Source organism: Diuraphis noxia, unplaced genomic scaffold (assembly GCF_037042655.1).
Source record: "Diuraphis noxia isolate RWA-SAM2 unplaced genomic scaffold, SU_Dnox_SAM2 contig0002, whole genome shotgun sequence".
Taxonomy (NCBI): Eukaryota; Metazoa; Arthropoda; class Insecta; order Hemiptera; family Aphididae; genus Diuraphis; species Diuraphis noxia.
In genome coordinates, this window is record NW_028301712.1 from 70,687,587 (window position 1) to 70,715,444 (window position 27,858).

General features: G+C 30.7%; 1 protein-coding gene across 9 annotated transcripts in view; it reads right to left on the minus strand.

Moving 5' to 3' along the window:
- sif (guanine nucleotide exchange factor still life) overlaps positions 1 to 27,858 on the minus strand; it is a 72,841-nt gene that overhangs the window by 30,536 nt on the left and 14,447 nt on the right. For 3 of the 9 annotated variants that reach the window (XM_089221601.1, XM_089221605.1, XM_089221599.1), the window contains exons 2-14: positions 18,515 to 18,681; positions 15,692 to 15,873; positions 15,398 to 15,516; positions 15,122 to 15,329; positions 14,874 to 15,064; positions 13,728 to 13,926; positions 13,348 to 13,563; positions 13,052 to 13,267; positions 12,477 to 12,650; positions 12,356 to 12,412; positions 12,116 to 12,278; positions 7,677 to 7,970; positions 6,236 to 6,371 (exon numbers count right to left, since the gene is read on the minus strand). In XM_089221601.1, the coding sequence (XP_089077727.1) occupies positions 6,236 to 6,371; positions 7,677 to 7,970; positions 12,116 to 12,278; positions 12,356 to 12,412; positions 12,477 to 12,650; positions 13,052 to 13,267; positions 13,348 to 13,563; positions 13,728 to 13,926; positions 14,874 to 15,064; positions 15,122 to 15,329; positions 15,398 to 15,516; positions 15,692 to 15,873; positions 18,515 to 18,627 (2,268 nt within the window). In that variant the 5' untranslated portion in view covers positions 18,628 to 18,681. Of the gene's footprint in view, positions 1 to 1,800; positions 3,192 to 6,235; positions 6,372 to 7,676; positions 7,971 to 12,115; positions 12,279 to 12,355; positions 12,413 to 12,476; positions 12,651 to 13,051; positions 13,268 to 13,347; positions 13,564 to 13,727; positions 13,927 to 14,873; positions 15,065 to 15,121; positions 15,330 to 15,397; positions 15,517 to 15,691; positions 15,874 to 18,514; positions 18,682 to 24,453; positions 24,987 to 27,858 lie in introns of those variants that run through there. The other 6 variants (XM_089221600.1, XM_089221603.1, XM_089221602.1 and 3 more) reach the window with 6 other exon arrangements.

Here is a 27,858-nt window from a genome sequence, read left to right on the forward strand (position 1 = left end):
AACGGCATGTTTTATGGTTGTCTTTTGGCTATTGTGATTTAAGTAGAAAAAGAAATGAAATATGATTCAGAAGTAACTTCATAATATATCTTGAAATCATCATACCAGCGTGCATTTGATATCGCGAAGCACAGACAAAATAATACTCAGTTAACAATAATTTGAGCACTCTGATTTTATGCTATTGTGTTTGAATTTCTTTTCTTTAGTACGAATACGCTGAAATATGATTTTTAGACTCACGCAGACATTAATAATTTTATATACATTCATTTCGTTTAGAAAAATATCTATTATAAATCATATTATGTATGATGCCGAATAACAATGGCAATACCCCATTGCTGAAAATGTATTTGAAAAACTAAATAACACGCGAAGTAAAAAGAAAGGATAATAATAACAGGTAATAGATAGTAAAATAACAGAAAATAAAAACGAAAAATTCTCTAATCTCGACATTTTCATTGTTATAATACCATTAGATTTGGACGGTAAAATGCTGTAATATTACAAATGTCGCTATTGTTTTAGTTCCGGCCGCATGAGGCATCCGGCGGGATGGAATAGAAAAGGTTTTTCTATTAAACGTTTTTAATTTCCGGACAAAATGCCACTTTATAATTGCCTCCCCTGCCGGCTACCATCCTCGCCGTCACGCCGTTACTGTGATTTGCAACAACATGACGCGCGACGGTGTCGACGTTGTCGTCGCCAACTCTGTACCACTAACTTTTATTTTATTTTTATTTTTTTTTTATTCGAGCGGCGTATGGCGTTTTACTCTAGTCGCTAAGAAATCACCATCAAACTTTCTCCAACAAACGTAAGTTCACATGCAATACATTGTGTAGGTTTGACAAAAGCGTGGTCGGAATATCTGTCACTCGAATTTGGATGAAAATAATGTATAGGTACAAAACAATGTTTACCGGTGATTTGTATTTTGTAGATTAACCACCCGTTGATGCTTTGCAGTTTTGATATGGCGTGTAACTGTATACCTCCGTTCAGCATTTATTTATGTTTTTGAACAATTTACAGAAAAGTACGGATATATCACATGATAACACATTCTCACCAAGGTATAAGGTTATCTAAAATACGTATTTTTTTTAAACAGTGGAAATAGTTTGCTTAATTTTCGGCATATTTATAGAATAATAACAGAACACGATAGCTCAAAATTCACGGAGTGACTGGAGAACAGATTACTGTCACATTTCACAAATTATTTTTTTATTCTATTGAATACAAAACCGATTTCATATTATCGAAATAAAGATAATAAAAAGTAATAATTTATTTCTATTATACTATATACTACTAATTCAATTTTATTGACAATTGGTCAACTGGACAATACAAAAATTGGCTGGAGATATTAAAGAATTATCTTATCTATACGACTGTCGAGTTTCGAATATAGCTAAAATAGTTGTATAAATGATTAAATTCGACAAAATTGCAATAAAATTGAAAAAATTTCAAAAATTGCACTTAAAACGTTTAGACTTAAATTCGTACTTGCATATAAAACGTATTTAAAACTTACTTAATAAAACTTAACTACTAAATTGGAAAGGTAGAAGAAAAGCTGCGAATGCAACAACATCTGTGCCCTATTGATCACCTGCACATCTTGGGCATGGGTTTTTAGTATTTTAAGAAGACTCATAACCTACCTACACTGATAGTAGGTATATTGCAAAATGGTCAATACAAAAAAAACCAATACCTAACCCTCTACCTCCACCCTCCCCCCCCTTGCACAATGAACACTAAGATCGGCCAAGTTACCTTTTTAAGGAAAACTCTGTTGCACGTGCCAGCCGTCGTTTTGCAGTGCCTGTGCCTGAATGGCGTGTTGCCTCTGTCCACATCGCGTTCGAAACTGATGGTACGAGCGCCACACGAGAACGACGACGCTGGTCGTTGCCGGTACGTCGATCTTCTCCTGACCGTCTCACTGTCGCTAACCGACTTCCGGTCATCGTCGTCGTCGTCGTCGCCGTCGTTGCCGCCACCGCAGCCGCCGCAAAACCTGTCACTCATGCCGTCACTGTCGTCGTCACTGCAGTCGTCGTCGTCATCGCCGTCGCCGTCGTCGTCGTCGTCGTCGTTTTCATCGTCGTCGTCGTCGTCGCCACAATAACGATCGTGACCACCGCTCAGAGCAGTGCCGATAAACGTAAACAACTGTTGGACGTGTCTGTCGAACTGGTCGGGCAGACTAGTGACGCTGGCCGTGCAGTTCGACGTCGTCGTGGCCATCGCAGAGTCGGCCGACGCGACGTCTCGAAACACGTCCGTTTCGAAGTGTACAGTCTTGGTGTTTCGCGACTGATGCGGACGATTCTGTGGTGGCTGCTGACAGTGTCGCTGCAGGTGTTCATGTCGCTGCTGGTGTTCACGCTGTTGCTGGTATTCACGCAGCTGATGTTGTTCACCACGCTGTTCGTGTCGACGCTGGTGTTCACGTTGCTGTTGTGGCGAGGAGTTCACGTCTGCCGCCGCGATGGCGACGTCCAACGGCGGTTTCGGCCGGTTCGTCTCGACCATTTTCATCGGCGGACAGGGCGATCGCCGTTATTCCACGACCGCCGCATTGCGGCAGTTGCAGTGCACGCCGCTCGGCAGTTCCTGCGTCGTTCGGCATTTGGCACGCGTCGACCCCCGTCGGCGGGTGCACCGCAAACAATAACACCACAGCGACGCCTCTTGGTCGTCCATTGTCACCACGAATGCTTTTGGTTGATATCGTGGTACGTCGTCGTACTATATTATCGTAGTGTTATCGTACCTCGTGACGGCGGCGGCGGCGGCACTGGACCAATCTATCGCGACGGTGGCTGGAGCCTTAATAACGACGATCACCGCTACAATATTGTAGTCGTACGGCAGACCTGTGGCAAGATCACGAGACGCATGTCATTCGCGGGCTCCGCCGTGCCCAGTGATGTTATAACGTAGCGCGTTTGATGTGTATTATCCGAAATAAAAATATGTCAATGACATAAAAGACGGCCGGTCGTGATTCACGACAACCACCATAACGACATCGGACGAATAATAACAATGATAATTATTATAATTCCCGTCCGGTCACAGTTTTGTTGCGCTTGGTGTAGCGTTCAGTGCGAGACGGTGTGCGATTGTGACGACGAGTGGTGTTGTTGCAGCCGTACCGAGCGGAGTGCACTGCGGGGAGCGCGACGCGATCGTTCAGCTTCCATTAGGGGACTAGCGGACGAGGGTGTATCACGAGGGCGTATTTCAGCGTTCGCAGCGTCCCGGCGCCCGGACGGCGCCCTCTGGTGTAACACATCAAAAGGAAATGGCCTGACGAGAAATGTGTATTGAATCTGCAGTGTACATGCGTTTGCCGAGTAGAAGAAAAAAAAAGGACGCCAGTGTGTATTTCGTATACATATGATATACGTCATCATCGTATATATATATTTATACAAATAATAATAATGAAACACGAAAAGGTCCTAGGATATCGATGACCCACTAATAAGCGCTGCACAAGTCCGGACAAAAACCAGAGTAAAATAATGTAAATAATTATTTAAAGGAAGCGTATTCGAGGACTGCCTTTTCACGTTTCCGTGTGGTGTTTGATAATAATCAAATAAACGATAATAATTGTCAATTAGTAAAATAAACGTGTATTTTTAAGTGTATATCTTTAGGTACCTATATCCTATATACCTACACTTTGTTGAGAACGCCTCGGGAATAAATAACCAATCCCTTTGATGTACCTACCAACCGTTTAATAAAAATGTTTTTCAACCGTATAGAAATTTAATATTAGCGGTGTGTATTGGCCGTGTTAATATTATCGAACTTTGTGTGACGCGTTTCTTAAAAATTTACATTTAAGTATAATACGCGGCATATGTATCTCTTATTCATGCACAGTTCGGTTTGTTCGTATATCTCAAACGCTCCACAAACGAGATTTGTTAAACATTAAATAAGCCGTCGTGTAACCACTTTGCATACAGTGTGATATGTATATTATCTATGCTTGAAAACATTATGGATGAGACATTAATTTACATTTTCAACCGTATCTCTTTAAATGTACTTGAGCTTTTCGTATTATATGTTTTAGTTTATAAAATTCGTCTGCATAATTTAAAGCGTTTCTATAAAAATGTACATAATAAAAATAATCGATTTGAAATACAAATTAATGGTAATAATATATGCTACCTAATAGCTCATAACTGAAAATACTTAGGTAATAGGTATGTTTAGTTAACTATAAAAGTATGCGAGAATCAATGAAATGAATTATTACTATTGTTTTTGCAATAACAAAATCCATTATAAAAATAATTCAATCACAAAATTGTTTTGAATAATTTTTTGGTATAGATGTGGGGGATTGGTATGCGTGATTTACTACATTAAATCTGAAATTAATTATTGTGATAAATATTTCACTATATTATGTTATATTCTTGTGTGTATACTTATTAGTTATTTTTATGTGTAATTATCTCATTTTTTTAATACTTCAACTATGCTGATTTTATTTTAAATCAATTTTTGGTTTACATCATAATATAATATATGTCAATTTGAGTTTGGTAGTAAACACTTAAGTTTATAGTCATAAACAAACTGAACACCAGTCACCATGTTTATTCGTTTTTCTATAAGAGCAAAGTATGTAGTAAAAGAAATTTATAACACTTATAATAAAGAATTTTATTCAATTTTATTTTAAATTATCTCCTGAAAATTATATATTAACTCTTGAAAGAAGTACACGTATTGGTTTTGCAATGACTCGAGTTTTTCTTGTGTGTGTCCAACATCATCATTAAGTGAAGCAAAAATCGATCGACCATCAATTTGAAAAGTGGTTTCTAACAAATTGGGGTTTGCTGGTACTTTAGAGGGTGAAAAGAGAAAGGTAAAAATTAAAAATAAGTTTTCAAAATAATTGGAAAAAAATAAAAACAAAATTACAGTTAACGATAACATAATTTGTCCAATATATATAGGTACTTTGTTTTTTTGTTGCAATTAAAAACAAAAAAACTATAAAAATATTGTATATTATTTGGTCTTCATATTACGATGCCCCAAAAAAATCCGAGTATTATATTATAATTGTATATAATATAATACATTATAAATTACCTATATGACGTTTATATCATATTATGATGTTTCACAGTAAGTTGATATGCATACAATTACAATGTGAAAGAACATTCAACGTGACTAGGTATTAAATATATTCAAATGCATATTTTAGATTTCAAATGGAAGTTTTTATTATTGATACATTTATAGTAATATGGTAATAAAAATAATATAATAGTATAATTTTTTTTTGACTTATAAAAAAAAATGTTTTACTTCAACACAATTATAATAGGGTGGCCAATTATTTAGTTTTCAAAAATCTACAGAAGTAACGATAAATTTAAGCTATACTCTTTTAGAAGTAATGTCTTTATTTTGAATAACAATAATAATTGTGAACATTTATATTATATAGGTACGTAATGTAAGTACATTATATAATAAACAGGAGCTTAATGAAATCTATATCGTGTATAATATAGCGTACAATTCGACTATATTTACACATCATTAGTTTGTTAATTGGATATATTAAGTTAACTAAGTAACTGAGTACTGCGTCAACTGATTGATGAAAATACTGAAAGTACCTATCAACTATCAAGATAAATTTTATCGCCAATTAAAAAACATAATTTAATTTAATACTAGGTACTTCATCAGCAATCTAAAAATATCTTACAAACATTTTGTTTCTGAAATATTGTATTATTAAATAATAGCGATCCTCATTAATTTCTTTGTGACTTAGGTATAACAGATTAAAACTTACTAATTCTAATAATACTATTAATTATTTCTTATCAACGTATAAGGAATCAATATAAAGCAAATTAAATAATTAAAAGGTGAAGATACTTGTTGAAAAAATCAATATTCGAATGATTTTGTTCACATTTCGCACATGATTACACGAATTCTATACGTAAATAATGTATATATACATGATTTTATTACTATTATTATTCTTTTATAATAAATAGGTGTCCTACTTACATGACAAAACAAAATTAATAATATTCTATATGTATATGTATACAATTTAGGATTCGGTAATTAAGTTAAATCTAACCTACATGTATTTTGTAAGCTAGCTACTTCTGATTAAGAATTCACTCACCTCTGATGATGTGAGGTAACATAGACGAGAATCCGTGCTTTCGACAGAAGTCTGCTGTGTAATTCCGCTAAAGCTATGCCTGGCTTCTCTTTCAGCCATATAATCCATCCTGGCACTATCTTGGCGTTCAAACATCCTGAAAATAATTTATATAAGTTATAATTAAAGTAGTTTAAACTACAACTAATTTTTATTTTTTATTTTTAATGACTAGCATTATACTATTTTTATAATATAACATAAAAGGCTATGCGATTTATATGGATGTGGTTTATAGTGTCAAAAACTACTCAACATCAATAAAAAAGATGAAATAAATTCATATGTGAGCTACCTTTTTTGCCACCTACTTATATAGGTGTTAAAAATAAGCTATAAATACCCTCCATGTCACAAGGAATCTATTGATACGTCCTTTATTGAAAACGATCCAGTAGTTTTATAATAACTTTGGATAAACCAACATCCATTATTCGCGTATAAATGGGCGTTGCCCACGCTGAGAAAATTTGTTTTATTTTAAATATATTAAAAAAAAAAAAAATGTATATTATGTCATAATTTTATCAAATATAGTTGTAATATGTTACCATTGGCAACCATTTACATAAACCAAAAAATATTCATTTTTGTGATCAGAAAGAAATTCATGTATATGAGCTTACTAGCTAAGCTTTAGTTACTTATAGGAATTGAAAAATAAGCTATAAACACAGTCTAAATCCCAGAGAATCTATTGGTATAACTTTTATTTATGACGGTTCAATATTTCTAAGTCTATAGAAGACGAACAAACAAACGTTCAATTTTATAAATTAGAAATGAAAAATTTTACGAAAAAAAAAAAATAATTTAGAATTTTGTATACAAAAAAATAATGAAAAATAAAGTAGCTAACAAAGATAAATTAATTTCAAATTTAAAACCATTATCATTGCTACATTATAAAATTCTACCAAGTCAATGAGAACATATATAATTAGCATTCGTTTTTAACTATCTGCTCAAAATATTATAATGATCTTAATTCCTATATATTTTTTATCTTGGACGGCACTTTATACAGTTCACAATTATTATAAAACAAATGTCTTTACTTAACCATGAGTATTTTTGGTTATTATAACCATACAAATGTACTAAGGTTAACTAATTATTTTTTATTGTTATAAATTAATTTAATTACTCTTGAATCTTGACATTTGACATACATGGTACAATGAGTATAAAATTAGAGTTTTGTATGGTGTATAGTTTTTAGTAATTAATTATTATAATAGCCTTCTGACTTGATATCAAATCATAGTTAAGAACACATATATTTTCATAAATATGTACAAAAAAATTGAATCTATTCAATCCGAATAAAACTGTTCAAATCTATGCTAAAAATAACTTCTTGAAATTTCAGAATAGTTATTGTAATTATTAATTAAACTACCTTTGTTCGAATAAATCATTTCTATTAGATTTGTATCCGTTATCTGTCATAACACTGTTTTCATGGCGAAGTGACGGTAAAGATTCCCAAGCCGATCTTTTGTTTGGCCTCGCTGTTGGAATGTGATGATGAGCATGGTGTCCGTCAAAAGATCCGTACGGAACACCAGCATTCGATGCACTACTCCCCATCGAAGGCCAAGAAGGTGCGGTTGAAGATCCGCACCGCCATCCGTCACTATGTCTAAACCATTGAGCTCGGGCGGATTCGTTCCAACAGTTGGAACATCTATTACTAAAATTATAACAATAGATTATTACGTGACGGTCGTCGGTCAACGTAATCAATCATCAATGAAAATTGTATTTTAAATACAAACAAACATGTTGATTGTTATCTTGTATATAGATTTTTAGGTAATTGTTATACGTCTTGCAATACTACTTTTTTCATTTTATTTTTTGTTTATGGTTAGCATAAATATTATTGTTCGGCGTACTGATTAAGCAATAGTTACAAAATAATACCACAGCCATTTGTCTATTTTCCTGTTTCTCATATCTGTATACTATTTTCGATACATTCTAAAATCAAGTTTTTCCATCATATAAACATTTTTCGTTACCTACACTGTGCCTTCGTTTTAACTGCTTTGAATTCACGCCACATTACAATGATATGGTTAAATGAAACTATTTAACACAGTGTACACTCAAAAACTAGAAAAACGGTTAAACTAAATTACTTTGGCTTTTTAAAAATATGTTAAATTAATGATTATTATTTATTTATATAGATTACAGGCGTATAGATGTGTAAAGACGTTAAGTCAAAAAAAAAATATATATTTATATTTAATCGTGAGAACTATAAACAATTCTAAGATCTTATATATATTTGCAAGCAATCTAATTGTCACTTAAAAAGTATTGTTATTAATAAAAATGTAAGTTAAATAAATCAAATAAATATTTTCTGACATATTATAAGTTTAAATACTCATGGATTAAATTGCAGTAAGAATATACGAGTTATTAGCTAATCTAGAGTGTTAAATATTCTATATATTTTTAACCTCAAGTAGAAAAATTATTCATTCAACTTATTATATGCTTATAAACCATACGCAATGACCATCAAAAAAGTATTATTATTATTATTTTAGAATAAGAAGGTAACCATTTGAATGTATTGAGGTATTAACCGGATATATTATATAGTATAATAATTGTAACCTCATTTATATCAATTTATTATTATTAATATAATAGTACGAACAAAAACAGCGGCAAGTAAGGAATAGCTGTAGTGTACAACTGGCGTCGAGTGATGAACTCATTGAGAAGTTAGACTTAAGGATAATTAGGATTTGAATTTAGTTATAAATAATTATATAAATACGATAATTGATTTTCTGCGGAGACGGTCTGTCTATAACTAAGAATATTTTAGATTCTGAGCGGTGCGATAAATGTATTGATTTTACGATGTTGTGTTTTTTTTTTGTGTGTGTGTCTGTGCACTCGATAAGTTGTCGAAATAATGCTTCGATTTTCAACTTTAGTAGCTTTTTCAGTTAAAAAATGAATCTAGTAAGTGCAATGGGAAGTCAAATTTTGAAATAACAGAAGTTTTCAAAACCACCGGAAAAACAAAAACAAAATAAAGAAAACGGGAATTTTCACGCAAAATCAATTTTTGAGAATATCGATTTTAGGTATTGGTGTAACTCTAAAAAAAATTACCGTAGATACATGCAATTTTCACTAAACATTTATACTGGCATTTTCTATACTAGATGAAATTTTCAAATATTTCAAATCTTTTTAAGTTATAAGTTATTTATAGACATTGAAATGTTCAATCTTTTTTTTTTTTTTATAAAACAATATTATTTTATTCGTTGGGTAAAAATGCTTCAAAATATAATACAAGTCTCCTATTATATTGTCACAGTGGTTATTAAAAAATATTAAAAATACATACTAACATTTTTTTTAATAAGGATTGAAAGATCGAATTTTGACAAAATATGTAAAAATCACGAAAATTCACAATTTTCATATTTTGAGTTAGAAATTCATAAAAATTAATCTTTTTAAATCTAAGATTTGAAAATTCAATACAAGATTTTTTACAAGTTTATCTACTTTTATTAAATAAAAAATGTCTACTTGAAAATTAAATTAAATTTTTATGGGCATTTGAATAATCACAACATTGGATATTCACTCAAATACTGTTGTACCGATATTCCTATATTGTTGTTATTCAAAAACGAATAACTGTAAAAACTTGAAATTAGCATCAAATATTTGTTTTATCGATTCCTATGCTTGATGGAATTTTATTCATTAGGTCAAAAAATTTGAAAATTTAATATAAGGTTCCCCATAAGTTAATATAATAGCAATTGGGAAATGTTAAAAATACATAGACACGTTTTTTTTTTTTTTATAACCATCCAAAGTTCAAATTTTATCTAATTGAAAATTTGCAAATTCTGTAGTTTTAAAAAATGTATAAAACGTTCAACTTCTATAGCTGAGGAATGAAAATTCAAAACACGATTCCACGTAAATAGATAATTCTTTGGAAAAAAAAATCAAAAAGCTATACAATCACAGTTTCTTTCATAGTTATTTTAAGTAAAATTTTAGATGAAATAACATATTAAATAACTAAGAATAACTAATAATAACTATTTTATATATATTGTTGTAATTTAAAAATATTATTTGTGGGTACTTAAAGTTTCTAGTGTATACTTTATGTTTATATTGTAATGGTAATTGTAATAGTTAATGTCATTAATGAATTATATTAATACTTTATAATAAACTGTATACGCTATGAATGACTGAGTGAGTCGGGTTCATAACAAATCTTCTGATTTGATTAATTTGGAATTATTAATTGATAGGTACCTACTTAAAAAAAAAATAATTACAGTATAAAATTAATAATAAAATAATTATATTTTAATAATTATAAAATATCCTAGACTGACAACCTGCAGTCTCCGATCACAATCGTTTTCCGTATATATTGATATTATATCATTGAATTCAAATTTAATATCATATATTACAGTAACATGCTGTACAGCAAAGCAACATCCACTTACCCACTTTTATTATATATGTATTTATATTTTTATTTTATATTGCTATCATAGCAATTCATTTTACTATTATTAATACGGTTGTTTGAATTAATTTTTGACTGAAAACATGGAATTTATTATAAAACTGAATTTATGTTTAATATATATTATTGTTATTTTCCTTTGAGCCAATATCAACTTTCCATAGAATGGTAAAATATAGGTTAGTGCAGAGGTATTCAAACTTTTTCGTCCCGCGTCTCTTTTGGGGTGTTCACAATATTTTAACAGTTCACAAATTATTTTGAGCAAATTGATACAACGCACGGATACAATATGACCAATATGTTATATATGGGTGATAATAACAGTGACTTTAGTCCTAGAAATAAAACTTCAAATGGTCGCGTCGTAAGGTGTGTTGTTTTCATTTCCATAATGATTGCAAATAATATTTATAATAATTATACAAGACCCAGATATGATGTTGCAAGTTTTCGGTGCTTTGACGCAGCTCCCTTTGCAAACTCTCGTGACACCCCTAGGAGCCGCGATGCACAGTTTTAATACCTCTGGGTTAGTGCCATTTGTGATTTAAATATAAGCAATAGCTAAAAACGAACCCAAATATTTTGGAAATATCACCTTTTCGTATTGTAAAATATAATAATATAGATACGTAAGAGCTTTAAGTCCACGCGAATAATATTTTTGAATTAGGTACAGCAGAATACCTAACTATCTAGTAAACGTTGTCAAATTTGTCAAAAAATTAAGCTTTAAAAAAAAAATTTTTAACTCGTATATCGATTTTTATTAATTTGGGTACTTATAAAAAATATAACAATAACTTTAAATTTTTAATCAAAAACAAAAAAATTACCATCCATAATTCTAAAAAGTAAAAAAAAAGTACCTGCCTATAAATAACTAAAATAATAGGTAAAATTATTGCATGTCTTGAAATACATGTATAAACGTTTATAACAGTAGATAAGGTACAATTTAGTAGTTTATATAGTTTTTTCACTAGTTTTAATTGAAAACGCCAAAATATTAAAAAGAAAATTTTTAACTTCTCCAGTTTTCGATGGGATTGATTTAAATAATAATTGATTTGAAAATTAACTGTTTAAGTGGATAGAAGTATCTTATGAGTTTGAGAATTAAGAAACATTTTGAAATCGTTTATAATTTTTGAAAAATATTAACTACCTACCTGCAGTTTAAACTGCTTAAAATTTTTCCTCTCTCAAAATTAGTTATAATAAATATAATTTAATTTTTGTAATTGTTAATCATTTTAGGTACACACAGTTCAGTTCAATTTTACCTAGAAAGTGCATGATCAGATAAGTATCCTCGTTCTCTATCTCTTTCTCTTGCTGCATCTTGTTTATCACTATAATAGCCCTCTCTTGTAGCACTGGATGATCTTTCGATTCGATGAGGAAGTGTAGATGATCTATTAAAACTTCCTCCAGCACTCATCGGTCCTGAAAATACGTCACAATCAAAAACATTTAGTGCACAATTATATAGGTAGTAATGAATTGTAAAATTATTAACTCACGCCTTCTTATAGGATACGGACTTCTTGAATTCAATGGAGGCAACTTTTCTGCCATTTCTAAAATCACAACCAATAATCATCGTATAAACATTTAAGGAAATAAGCATTGTTTAAAAGTTACCTAAATTTTCCATACTCTGTGTTAATAGTGCTTCAAATGTGTGCAAACTATAACTCTCAGCATCCATACCACGTGCTAAAGTATTTCGTAAGTGCATCTCATATTCGAGTAAAAGTCGACTAGTTGGTGAACCTGGAGTACTTGATGCTTGATTTTCATGTTTTTGATAACGCCCTAAAATTGAAAAAAAAATGGTAAAATATTTTATTTTAATAAGAACTTTTTATTGTTACTAGTTTTTCTTAACTTCGTTTCTTTATTTAATTTAATTTTTATAGTGCATTTAATTACTGAAATATAACTATGATAATTTACTTTTATTTTAATACACCTATTGTTTATTTATTTATTTATTTATTTTTTTTTTTTGCAAATATTTAAGCACTATAGCAGTTAAATAATTTTGTATTAGATATTAATATTATACGCATGGAAAGCACAACCTATAAAATTTTTAGTTTTATTGTAAACCTCAAAATTTTTGTTTCAATGCATGACAGAGCTGCCCGCTAATTATTTTTCTACCTAATTGACCAACCGGTCCAGCATGCTTTTTGTTGCCCATGCGTACGGACCTGATATACCCTTATTGTTACTCTGATCCTGGTCGGAATTACCATTGCTCGAGCTAGGCGTCGTTGCATAACACTGGTTATCAAACATAGCGTTATCGGAAAGTGGTGAAACGTCTCCACCATGAGTAGGCCGTCCATTTCTATCCAATTCCAAATAAAGGCCTCTTGGATCCCTTGCTTGACCATTGCGACCTATGTCATATGATGAACGGGAACCTTAATTTTTAAAATATAATACAAAATAAAAATTGATTTTCGGACAAATTTTCTCTTTTAAAGTATAATTATGATCTTACCTGAATTATTAAATCGTGAATTTCTATGTTTTACATTAGACTCTGGTTCTGATACTGATTGTTGTCTTGAACATTGTGGCATAGGAGGTACCATTGTAGAAACCGGTGGTGGCTGAGTATAATAGCTATATCCACGTCTTCGATTCATTTCTGGTGAAGTAACAGGACTTTCTAATGATGGCATTGGTTTTAATGTGCGTTTCATTGACCCCATACCTAAATTATTTTGGAATTGTTCAAATTAGCTTAAATTCAAATACAATTTTTTTTAATCTATATTATTTTAAGTACCTACAATGATAAATAATATAAACAATAAATAATATTATGATGATATAAATAAATCATACTCAATAAAAAAAATGTATAGATATACTTACTATATCGGTAATCATCTCTATATGTTTTGTTTTGGTTTCTTGAATTTTTTAAAGGTGTAGCTGATTTAAATAAATCTGACTCCACGTACCCTTCAGAATAGTCCTTAGATGCCATTCTTGGAGTGCATGTGCCCGTGGTAGACATAGTCTTAGCACCGATTGTTTGCACTCCTTCACTTTTACAACTTTCCTGTTGACCCTATACAAATATTTTTATATTAGATTCTGAGCGGAGCGAGGAATGTATTGATTTTACCATGATGTGTATTTTTATTTTTTATTTTTTTGTGTCTGTCATCACGTTTTGGGGCAGTAAAAGCTTCGATTTTCGATATTAGTACCTCGTTAGATCAAAAAGTGAATCTATATGGTACTTTGGGGGGTCGGGGGTCAAAAGTAAAAAATTCTCAATATTTTTCTAAATAAGCGATATCAATAAACTAAAAATTAAGGGAAAAACATGACATTTTACGCACAATCAGTTTTGGTATTTGATGTAACTTTAAAACAAATGACCATAGAAACATGCAATTTTCATCGAATATTTATATAAGTATATTCTAACCACCATGCAATTTAAAAGAAATTTCGACTTAAGTTGAACTCTTTATAGGCATATGCAATTTTCGATCATTATTAGTTTTTTTTAAATTAATATCGATGAAAATTTATTTGTTGTGTATAAAAGCTTGAAAATTTAATACAAGGCTCCTTACATATTGTTACAATAGCAGTTGAAAAATAAAAAATTCATAGTAACAATTTTTTTTTATGAGCATTCAAAGTTTGAATTTTGACGAAATACATAAAAATCACGAAAATTCACAAATTATTTTAAAGTAGAAATTTTCTTTTTAAATCTAAGATTTGAAAATTGAATATAAGATTCCTTACAAATTTGTCAATCTTTATCACAAAAAAAATCTCCACCAGAAATGATTAAATTTTTATGAGCGTTTGAAATTAAAATTTTTACAACATTGGGTTTTCACTAGATTTCTCATTTAGCAATTTTTGATAATATATCCTAGACAGATAAACCGTCTCCGCTCAGATTCATTTTTCGTATACAATGATATAATACCATTGAATTCAAATTTAACTCCATCCATTACAGTACCATCACTAACCGTCATTTTTGTTTACCTGTTCTGTTTGTGACCCAGTTCCGGTGATGTTTAATTTTCCACCGGGCGTGGCAGTTTCTCTGTCTCTCGTATTTGAGCTTCGGGATATGGTCTGTTTGGACGTATCTTCGGAGACTGATGTTTTATCAGCTTCCGAAGGTCCATCTCCAAGTGAGAGTTGTCGAGTGTGAGAACGCGGTAACGTAGAAGCTAAAAAAAATTATTTTTTATATATTTTATGTTAGTAACTCCCAAAATGTAACAAACATCGTTCTTTATTGTATCTTGGATCTTGTGCCCTGAGCCTATTAAATTGATCAGCCGTCATGCAAGTACATTGTGGCTCTCTTGATCTACTAGGTGAAGTTGGTGTCGATAGCGGTTTCTTTCTCACTTTCGTACTTTGTCTTTTCGATGTATCTAATTTTAAGGAATACGATGAAGATGATTTCCGTGACAATTTCACAGTTGGAGTCTATAATCAAGTAATGTTAAAATTAATATTGTTTTTGTTGAATTATTTAGGTACTTTATTGTACTTACGCAACATTCTTTAAATTGTTTAGCGTCTATTGGCGATGTGAAATTTAAGCCCCAAGTGTCATTGCTATGTGGTTCTTTCCAATATGCAAAACATTCTGAAGCTAACCCTATTTTGGTGCCTAAAAATAAGCAAAATTGGATTTATTATACGTTTACAAATGAAACCTATGATTATGAACACCTCTTAATAGCAGACATATTTAACATTCCTTATCTTTATATAATGTCCAATATAGAGAGGTTTCACTGAACTATAAAGTTTAACTTAGTATTATTTTATGTATACTAATATACCTGGTTGAACCAGGCGGATATCCATGATTTTTTCCACTTGACTGTTGTAAGCAGTAATATGGAAAATATACTCTGGTCCATCTTGTAAGCACGTAATATTTACAGGAACGAGATCTTCGGATATTTGTTGCCATTTTATTTCTTCTCCTTTAGCACTCACGTGAAACACTTCAGCCCAAAGTCTGAAATTTTATTTTTAAACATATTTATTATGTCATTCGACGAATATAAAAATACTAAGATACGAAAAAAGTTATACAATATTATTGTATAATAAAGTCATTGATTTTCAATTATGTAAATCTTTGTAAATACATATATATGTACTTCAATACAGTATAAACCTATTATAAAGTATAATAGGTAAAATAGTACAATCAATTTAAACAAAAATTATTTGACATAAAGAAAATATTATTATATGGGAAGATACACCTCTTGGTAACTTCAAAATTCGGACTCTTATGTCGTATACTATTACGAAGAAATGCCAGTTTATAATGTGGCTAAGTTTTGTACCTAATTTGGGAGACGTCTCAAATATTTCGATAATACTTTCTATTATAGTATGAAATTAAGTTTCTAGTTGTTGTATGAAACGATGTATCGCTAGGAATATTTAGATGATGAATCGAATGATGACTTATTTAAGCATGTTTTAAAAATAATACGTCTTTAAATAAATAAATAAATAAATGAATGCCATTTTTAATAAAATACTTTTATAAAAGTATGTCCAACGGCGAATGATGTTTCATATTTCATAAAAGTCCAGTCGATGTACAAAAATTACAACGGAAAATAATAATTAAAATATCTATAAAATGTGATGCTTGCATATTACATACATAGTAGGTATATGCAGTGAAGTTAATTTTGATATATACTCGTAAATATATTATTCAGTATTTATTAATTACTATGTATTATTACACTGTAAATGTATTAATGATTATTTTCAGGCTAATTTTGTTTTATTATATCATAATACATAATTCATAATTTAATGTCTTAGAAAATATAAATAATTTATGTAATTAAAATAATAAATATTAATACATTTATTTAAATAAATTCATTGAAATTTATCATCTACTAAAAAATGTATCTATCTTAAAAACTGTGATATTAAATCTAGAATGTTGGATTAAATATTTTTTAAATTTTAGATATTATATTAAATGTTGTTATAACTACACTAAATATTAATAAGTGACTTTGAACTTCATAGCAATTGAATCTTTAGGGAGAAAACAGACTTTACACAATAATAATTATCTTCTTCAATGTTTTATGCCTGCTTAAGTTTTCATAAGCTATTGTTTCTTCTTATGTTTACCATTTACGAGTAAATTCATAAATCTTAGAGATTCATTATACACATTACACTTGTTAATAATTCTTTAAAAGATAATGGTTGGTATTTTGGTAATAATATTTTGAAACTAAAATTAAAACATATTTTTTTTATAAAAATGAACTAATTATATGATATTATTACAAAAATGATTTACCATCAAATTTAATTCTTTAATACATATTTTTATTTAATTAATAAAACTGTTATCAATGAAATATAAATAAATAGTTAGTAAGTTTATAATAATTTACTTACTTACACATTTATTATTTTATATAAAAAAATTGTGCAAAGTATTAAAATTATAATTTATTTGACGAAACAATAAGGAAGTTAATTTATTATTTTATGAAATTATCAACGAAAACTCCCTTAACATAAGGCTCTTTTTAGCACATAAATTTAGTAACAAAAATAGCCAATTAATGACCTAAGCCACGTCTTTCACAAGACATTTTATAGTATCAGACTTAAAATTGCTAAAAAGCTAAACGTATTTAACGTTGATTCAATATTTCTATAGTTTATTGAATCAACTCAAGTTGAAGATATATATACAATATAAAATATAATATAGGTATAGTGAAATAATATGTGTATTAAAGAAGATGGTACTCTCAAAATAATAGTATGATATTCACATCATTTTTGTGACATAGATTCCGTGACCCCCCTCCCTCAGTTAAAACATTTTAAATTAATTAATATAGGTTAACCCACAATAATTTTTTTTTAATGATATTAATAAATTAAGAATTTTTTAAAACATTTACATAAATATAAACAAAGTAAAATATGCAAGTATAGATTTTATTAAACCAAAATAATATTTTATTTTCTATGAACTGCAGAACTGTCTTTTACATCACGCAATAATCATTATGTTAATGCCGCTTCTAAAAAAACAATGGTTGTGATCGATAGATCAATATGAAATAGAGTTATTCATTTTTTTTTTTTTTTTTTTTCTTATTGATCAAAAGACATCGGCTACAACGGCCTTTAGTCGTAAATGTTACATTGATTACATTTTTTTTGTTTTTAAGTATCTTATAAATATAATATTTTAAATTAAATTTTACAATTCATATTTTCTTAAAAAAGTCATTTTTGTTTTTATATTAATTTTTTGACGCGCATCCCTTTGGAAATGACAATATACGATAATTGTTTGTGGATATAGTACCTAGTAACATTTTCTTTAGTATTGTACGTAGTTAAACAACAGGGTAGAAATAATTTTATATTCACATATAAATAGTTCTGAGTTTTGTAAACAGATACAATTTATCTAATTTAATATAATATATATGGTTATAATGGTCTATTTTACTTATCTAACCCTTCAAATGTACGTTATATTACTTAAATATCTTTTTAACTATTTGAATTATTTTATTATTTTATTCGATTAGAATGTTTTGTTTTAATACTTATTACTAATCAATTCATAATTTAATCACCTAAGAAGATGACCATCTCTTCTTCTTGACGAGCTTTGAAATGGTCCAGCCACGTCATCGTATCTGTATGATTTTTTGATTAGAGGTCCGCAGGAGCTCAGTTTGTTGCCCATTTCCAACCCCTGCGACTGTTCTGGTCACCAACCTCCACCATCATCCCCCATTCTCTGTACATAAAACAATATTATAAAATATTAAACTTCAATAAATATATTCTAACTTTTAAAAAAAATCCTAAAATTATGAGAACAAATGAGAACAAATGAGCATTTTAATGCAATTAATGTCGTAATAGTAATATTGTTAGTAATGCATGTTAAAGTAAAAGTAAAAATAACAGTAAAATTTCTTTTCTTTTAAGATATAAAGTATATAGGTACAATAAAACAGAATATAACTTCAAATAAATAATATAAACATATTTTATATCATATATCAAATTGTTATTCGTTCAACAATAGTTAAAATACTATAGGAACAAATGTTTGAAAAGGCACAATAGTTGATTAATCTTTATTTTTACATTTTGCATAAAATAACATGACAACTTTAAACATAATATAGAGTTAAGCGTAATTTAAAATAGCACATTGTCGTCAAAAGTAAATAGGAACCAATTTCAATAATTATTCATATTGGGAAAAAAAACTGACCTAATAGCGCTGTTTATAAACCGCAGCCCAACGAATCGTTCTGGATGCTTTAACAACGCCCACGATCGATGGGGGTATATATGGTTCCCGTGACGTCACGGGACCCATATCACGGTCAGGGCTACTAAACATTATAGGTGTATTTATTGCACATGCTACATAGTATTTAAAACGTACACTGTGCGAAGGTATAAAGTGCACAATAGTATGTTCGAGATTAAAACGTCTACTAAATACAGATATTACACGTCATTTTATAATAATATATTATAGTAATTGACTTTGAAAGTTACACAAAAATACAATAGTGTTACGTTTTGTGTACTTATTGATGTTCTCGTCCACCTGACATTCTATTGAAATCTACTTTTCAGCGACTATATGTATGTAATAATATAAATGTGCATAAAAGATTTATGATCTAAGTCTCGCTCGAATAATGTTTAGAATATAACGATTAAACGATTCCATTGCATATGCTAGCGTTTTGACCACAAAATATGAAGAAAAAAATTAATTTTAACTGCATCGTAAATAATTTTGATAATTATTGTTTATTATGGTATCCTAACAGTTCTAATAATATAAATAATGATATAGTAAGTGATAATAAAAGTGTCCTTAAAAATGTATCTCAATTTCAAATTAAACATTTCATATTTATAATATTTATAAATCTTTGAAAATCTTTGAAAATACGTCGAATAGTAACCAATTCTAATATTTTACACTTTGAACATAAACTACAATCATTATCCAAAAATTAAATAATAGGTAACCATTTAGTCTGCTGGAAGTACAAAAAACTACATCTTATGTACATCTTACATAACCTCGTTAACATGATATCATATGAACCTAATCACAATATCATTAACATTTAAATTATTTTAAAATTTACATAGAATTTACAAAGAAGTTCTTAGGTTGTTAAATCAATATAAATAATTAGTTAATATATAAAAATTAAATATGCATCTATGATTGAGAAGAATAATTTAAAATGAGTGGTCCTATCTCCAATAAAAATTCACGTATTTTAAAACAATAATTACATAACTGACGAAAGTCATTAAAGAAGTTTTATTTATAATATAAACTGAAGATAAATAATTTTTTTAAATATAAATATTAGACACATTTATATTTCGCCAAAATATAATGATTTTTTTTATTGGAAACTTATATGCTTATTGAAAGTTTATTTACGATGTTTTTGTGATTTTATAAAAAAACACATCAATTGGTCCCATCTAAGGTTCTGAAAAAAATGTCTATCTATAAATCATGTAAACTGAAAACATTAATATTTATTCCACAATGTTATGCGATGTAAATGCTCATAAATACCACGTTATTGTCCGCATCCCGAAACAGAATATGGTTTTTTACACATGAAATTGCCTCATCATATAAATAATGTAATTGCACAATCTGGATTTTTTTTTTATTATATAAATATCAAAACTACTTATTGAATACATTTTTCCATGTTTGAATATAGGCATGAGAAATAAATATTAGTGATTTTTCCCAAATTTATATCTTACAAATTATTATTATAATTCATTTATTTTATAAATTAAATTAAGTATAAAAATCATACCAGTATGTATTATGTGAATATTTAATCTGTAGGTATAACTTTGTTGTAGTGTTTTTTTAAAGTGTGAAGCAATCACTTATATTTTGACTTTAATTGCTTGGCAAAATAGTGGTTTAATATATTATTACGGTAAAACGTAAATTTATACTAAAAATTTGATTGTTATATAATCAAAAACACTATATTATTATCTTTATACTTACGTACTCTTCTTAGAAAATTAACTTAAGAAATACTACTTCGATAATTTCAACAATAATATTAAGTCATGGTTTTACTTAAAAAAAAAATTAGACTTCTCAATCGCATTTTGTTTTAAAATTAAATTAAATTTTTATCAAACAGATTATACATCTCTTAATTTGTTTTAAACAAGACGTATTTAATTTTAGTAAAATGTATTAAATTTTTAAAATAAAATACGAATTTTATAAATACATAATATTTAAGTATTAACTAATTTATAATGATTGTTGAAATATCGATAATTAAGTTCGTAATTTTTTATGAATAAAAATATTACCTGACATAATTGATTTTAAAATTGTTTGTTGTTTTTAATTTGTTTAGTGGTTATTTTAAATGCAGAAAAAAAATAAGAATTTGGATGTGGTTATGAACCTGTTTTTTACTGCATAGGAGATACTGTTGATTCGGAACATGTGTATGTGGGGGCGAGAATTCGTTAGATAAAAAAACCAGGTGGCCACCCATCCGGGAACTAGTGACGAAAATCAATGCTTGACTCAGCACAAGTTAGTGACTACAGCCAACCATTGTGCCACACCATCGCTCAAAAAAAAATAAAAAATAGTAAGAAATTTACTGTTTATAAAATTAAATTTAATAATTTTCCAAACATCAAGATGAAAATCAATTTAAATACATACTTTAAAACACAAATAAATTTATCATTAAATATATGTTAACACATCTACCTAATGTTACTACATTGTGGGTGTACAAAAAATATTAGATGCCTTCAAACGTAATTAAAATGTAAAATGTAATATATTTCTGATAAACCTTTTATAAATATTTAAAAGTAGGTTTTATTACGTTATTTAATATGATGTCTATGTTTGATTAATATTCATACTTCGATCTAAATTTAACATTCACTGTATTTATAGTATTTATAGTCGAGTCTCGAGTTAGTGCTTTGGATAATAAAAAAAAATGTACCCAAGAATGTAATACATATAATATGATATGTACAGTTCCATAAAAATGTAATATACACTGTGTGGTATTAGCTAGTGTACGTAATACAATTAATGTCGAGTTGCGCGTAAAGTCCAAGAGGTTGTTTTGAAGAACCATTGAATAAACGAGCGAAATTTTTCCTATTATTTTGAAAATAATAAAATGCATAATCCTGAGAAGAGATATATAAAAAAACATAAGATATATACTATATAGCTATGATAATATGAAAAATATATAATAATATAATATCTTCAGTGCTTTCGAGAACTTGTTGCTTGATAATTAAAACCGTACGCGTAGTGTTCATTTCTTGAACAATAATAAATATAAATTATAATATTATATGCTTGAAACAAGAAAGTCCTGAAACTATACAACGGGACAGCTGATTCTATAAATGTTCAGTTATTAAGGTGTAATCGTAGAATACACGATAAATATTCACCACAAAGAACCTATAACCTAACCCCCTCGTACAAATAGCTCATATTATATATACACACATCAATCGGATTAAAAATCCATCCAACTGCTCGTTGCGTAACGTTAAAGCTATGCAAGTGTCCTACCCAAACCGCGTGTACTGCAACCTTCTTTCATTCCCCATTCTACCCGTGCAGAACTGGATATTATTTCGTTAGGTAATCGTCAGTAAATCTAAGTTTATTCGAACACACGCACGTTTCGGTTCAAACGTTACCAATTACGGAACGTTTTTTCATTACAATATAATATATATATACATATACTGTTTTAAGGCTGTTATAGTTGTATCCAACTTAAATGAAGTGTAATTATATTTTCATATCATATATACAACAATATTAATATATATAATATTTAACCCACGGGGTTATGCTGAATCAACGAAAAACGAAGAAAAACTTCCTTTCACCAATATTTCCAATATCCTATCTAATTTCATTTCCAATCTTAATTCCATTATCAGCCCTCTAATCTCTCTTCTCACAACTACTCTTAATTCTTTCCTTGCTAAATCAACATAACACCGTATTTATGGTATATATATATGATTTAACGTAGATAATTACTAAACAGTTATCGATCTATTTTCATTTTGTAATATTATTCTTATATAAATGTCTCACTATTTCATATTTAATTCACTATCTGATATTTTAATTTAATTGTCTTTTGTTATCATGTATCAACTATTGTATCTTATCTTAAATTGTAACCTTTGCATCCTATATTATTAATTAATTGTTGAACTGTAATAGCTATCGCTGAAGGTTCTAAAATAAAAAATTAAATTAAAAACCCACGGGGTATACGGTGTGCATGGACCGCCGATAAGACATCATACGTTTTGTACATGCCAATCGGAAACGTGTGCGTACCTATGTATATTGATAAAAGAGAGCGAAATAAAATTTTAGCAACTTTGCGCGGCGCCTCGGGTGCAATACGCGTCGGAATCAAGCGTCGTTACGAGAGGTTACAGCAATTGGGTCAAGCTCAACGTAAAGTCGTGTATAATATACTCACGCATACACGCTCACATACACACACGCGCGCGCGCGCGTACCCACACACAAACACACTCACTCACATATACGCGTGTGTGGAATGGAATCTTGTTATAAACTTTATCGGCGTCACTCGTACATGGACGTGGTCACCATAATAATCGTACGAATGCCCCGTGTTCCGTACGCACATTACTCCAACCGTACGACAAACGTACGCACATACATATATCTACATTCTACATGCATAATATATTATGCGTACACGGCGAAAGTCGACGCACGAAATGGCATACGATATATAATATAAAATAATATACGACTGGGGACGTACACGACGCGGCGCCCGCGCGTCTGCAGTGTAACGAAATAATAGTAATAATAATATCCGTACTACATACAGACATCGTCGTTTCGTCCATGCCGTGGACGCGCGTGCACCTGAATTGCCTATCCGACGCGCCGCGTCACCTTTGCGAACCCCTACTACACGAGATCGTTGGGTCGGCTCGCGGAGTGAGACCGGAAACGGTATTACGGGGAAATCAGCGAGAGTGTTCGCCGTTCAGTTTGTGCCAAAGGCTGTTTTGGCGGGCGGGCGCACGCACGCACGCACGCACTTACACGCACTCACACTCCAACACCAACATCACACAAAAGATCATCTCGACTTGCAAAAAAAAAAAACATTCGCACACTGGTCAACCTATATTACTGTAGGTAGTAAATCCACGTACACACACAGAGACACGCGAGCAGTATGCATTATACATGACGTGTACATAATTACTCGCTTGAAAAGCTGTGCGCAGGCACATAATATAAAAACCCTCTTCTGCGACGCAAATCAGCGGACGGAGTTTTAGCGTCACATACACTGCACCCTGACGACTTGATAACAGACACAAATGCAAATGTGTTAAATTTTATGGTTACGCACAACACGTCTATATCATAATATATGTGCCCTCCCCAGTATACCTGCGATCGCCTAGACCTGACGGACGCCTGCCTGTCACCGTGCGACGATGTCGACGACGACGAACGCATAGCGCTCGGGTGTATGCCCATCGCGTAGTAATGAAACACCGACACCGTATGATCACGACAACGAAAGGACGACGATGATAAGCGTTTGATCGAAACGAATAACACACGCGCTGTTAGATCTAGCCTCACTATAATTTTACCACTATATGATTATTATATCGTGTGTATAGTGTAATATGATATAATATGATTTATATTTATTTATTATTGCATACACACAACGATTCCTAAGCTCGTCACATCAGACCTTCGCCGTATAGCGACGTATATTTCCGATGAGATTGCCCGACAAGAGTACACGAACACACACGCACGGTCTTATATTATTATATACACACTTCAACGCGCGCGGAATAATAAGAATAATAAAACAAACAAATAAATAAATAATAATAATAAAAATAATAAAAAAAAGCTCCGAACACTGTCCACGCCCCAAGGTGGCCAAACGGAGGACACGCAGGGTGTGTCGGACGTGTACGCGCGACAACTCTCGAGTGTGGTGCCTCCTCCTCGGGCGCGCGATGTAGGAGAGATAGATGCGGCGGCGGCGACGTCGAGCCAAGCCGCGTGCGCGCACCGATCGTCGTCGCAGTCGAATATATATTAGTAGTATCCGTTGCCGCCGTTGTCGTCGGCAGATCGCTCCACATGCTAGACTCGGCGCTGGTGGTGAGATGCTGAACGGCGCACAGCTGACAGCCCGTCCGACCAATCGACAAACCGACCGACAAACTGACCGACCAACCGATCCATCGACCGACCGACCGACCGGCAGACGTAGTGGTAGCGATATTGATGGTGGTGGCGGCGGCGGCGGTTGCGGCAGCTGCGGGGTCCAGTCAATGAATAGCGTATACACAAGGGCGTTGTGTCCCGCGGAACCGCCGCTACAGCTACCGCTACAGCCACCGCCGACCCGTGGCCATCACACGCCCTGCCTGAATAATAATAAATGTCATGAGCTCCGACCGCGCACCATTTGTGTACACTTTCGTACGTCTTAGGCATATGCTTTTAAGGACGGGTAACGTGACAATTATTTTGACCATTAATCAGAGTATTTTTAAATATATCCGATTATACGTACAAACCTGCCCCGCCAGATACGTATCAGATATCACGTTGTGTGCTTAAATGCAATTAAGGGGGCTAATAGAGGTGACTTAGCCGAGTACCGTATACCTAATTCGAACCAAGCATATTGTGGTTATCGAATTAAACTTATCGTATTTTTTGTTAAAAATTGAGACTAGGTCAGCTCAACCGTTTTCACATCTTAACCCCGCACAACATTTCAAATTTGTGTTCAGCAAAACCAATCAAAGGTTATCAACTATATCAGCTATATCAACCTATATAGTATTAGATTTAGTTAACCTATTATTCAACTTTAATATTATTATGTCAAATTGGTTTCAGTAAGTTGGCCATATATAAAATATTATAATTATAAAATAGACATTATATCATTGTAGGAAAATTTAAATATCGCAAAAAAAACCCGGATTATATATTTGGATTATTCACACTAATATCAAAGCTAAAACACAAGATTGGTTCAGCAAAACACCAAATTACAAAGTTTCCTTATTGGATCAGAACGATGAGTCAACAAAATATTATTGTACGCTGCAGACGTCCTATTAATACAATATAATATTTATTTGTGAAATCATCTATTAGCAAGACATTATTTTCTTTTTGATTTTAGTTAGCACTATTTCCTTATAATTTCTACGATACGATGTATCAATAAAATATGGTGTAAAAATTGGTTAAGGTAAAATAAAAATGGATTTGTCTTCCATGGGTCTGCTTCAATGATTATTCATAAAGTTACATACAGCCCCCCTATCCCACTAACGTTAAGAATAAATTTGAAATTTCACCCATGATGGTGTGTAATATAGATTTTTACACCATAGAACCACTGCATCGATCTGCAGTATTATACTGCACATGTAAACGTGTGCCGCACATAATGTATTGTATTATGTAAATATAAAGTACATTGTACATCGACGGTGCGTGTACACGTGTGGAAATAAATAAAAAATAATAAAACGAGCGCGCTCCAAATGATTTATCACGTTTAATATCTCATGTATTTGTGCGTGTACGTGTGTGCACCTAAATATCACTTTCCGCTCAAACAAATATATGATTATAAGATAATCTATGCAAACCCCAAAAACGTTAACGAATTATAAATATTTTTAATGCAAGTTACTAATATATAGTCTATATACGCGTTGACTATTTTATTTTATATACGCACGCGATTCTAAATGATGCCGACGTGTATACTATAGGTACTATAGTTACACCCTTTAATACGAAAATTCACGTTTTTACGCCATCATTGAGTATACATATAAATGGAAACGACTGCATCTTATCTATAGGTATCGATGTTTCGTATACATTTTAAGTTTTAATTACACGAAAAACTACACAAAGCTGACGGAGCACTCCACTATAAAATCGACAGAACATCCGTCAATCTAAGACTAAAACTAAGGCTACCACAGGATATACTACTTAAATCCAAAGAAGACACCTCAGATTCAGACACGGATCTGGACATATGATTAACCAAAAATTAGTAAAAATTGTAAATACTATGTGTAAACACATAATCAAAATTGTAAATTTATGACATTGTAAAAATACTCGGTGTACTGACACAATTAAATTAATAAATAAAAAAAAAAGTTTTAATTAGTGATTCGCATATTACATCGATTTGTACAACGTTTTTATTATTAGTAGGGTTAGGATTTATATGCATTTGCATGTTTTTTTCCTTTAATCCAAATTAATTGGTTGTCAGATTTGTCCACGATTTGGCTTATTCTCGTTTAAATCGGACCAATTATTTTTTTGCATATTTTGGAAATAATGCATATAATTGCATATTCATAATTTTTTTTAGAATTCTATATTTTTTAACTAACATTTTTTAATTTTTATAAGTTATTGTTAATTTTAAATGGTACTTCACGAAACCGACTGTTTTTGGTTTATCCGTTGAATTTTTGTAAATATATAGCATAAATACTACCTATTTTATCTTAGGTCAAATGATATCCGTTTGTTACCTTATCGTTGGTCGGACGACCGGTAGAATTACTTACACATTGTTATACAGTGAGATAGCACAGAAAAATTGTATTAGTACGTCGTGTGTTGCGTAAATGTGCGGACGTTTATAGGTACTTAATAATTTGAATGGTTTTAATAACAGTGTCCAGTATGCCGAAAGTTCAAAGTGAAAGTGCCAAGTTACGTCAAATAAAACTAATATTTAATGTAACAATATGAGCTAATAAT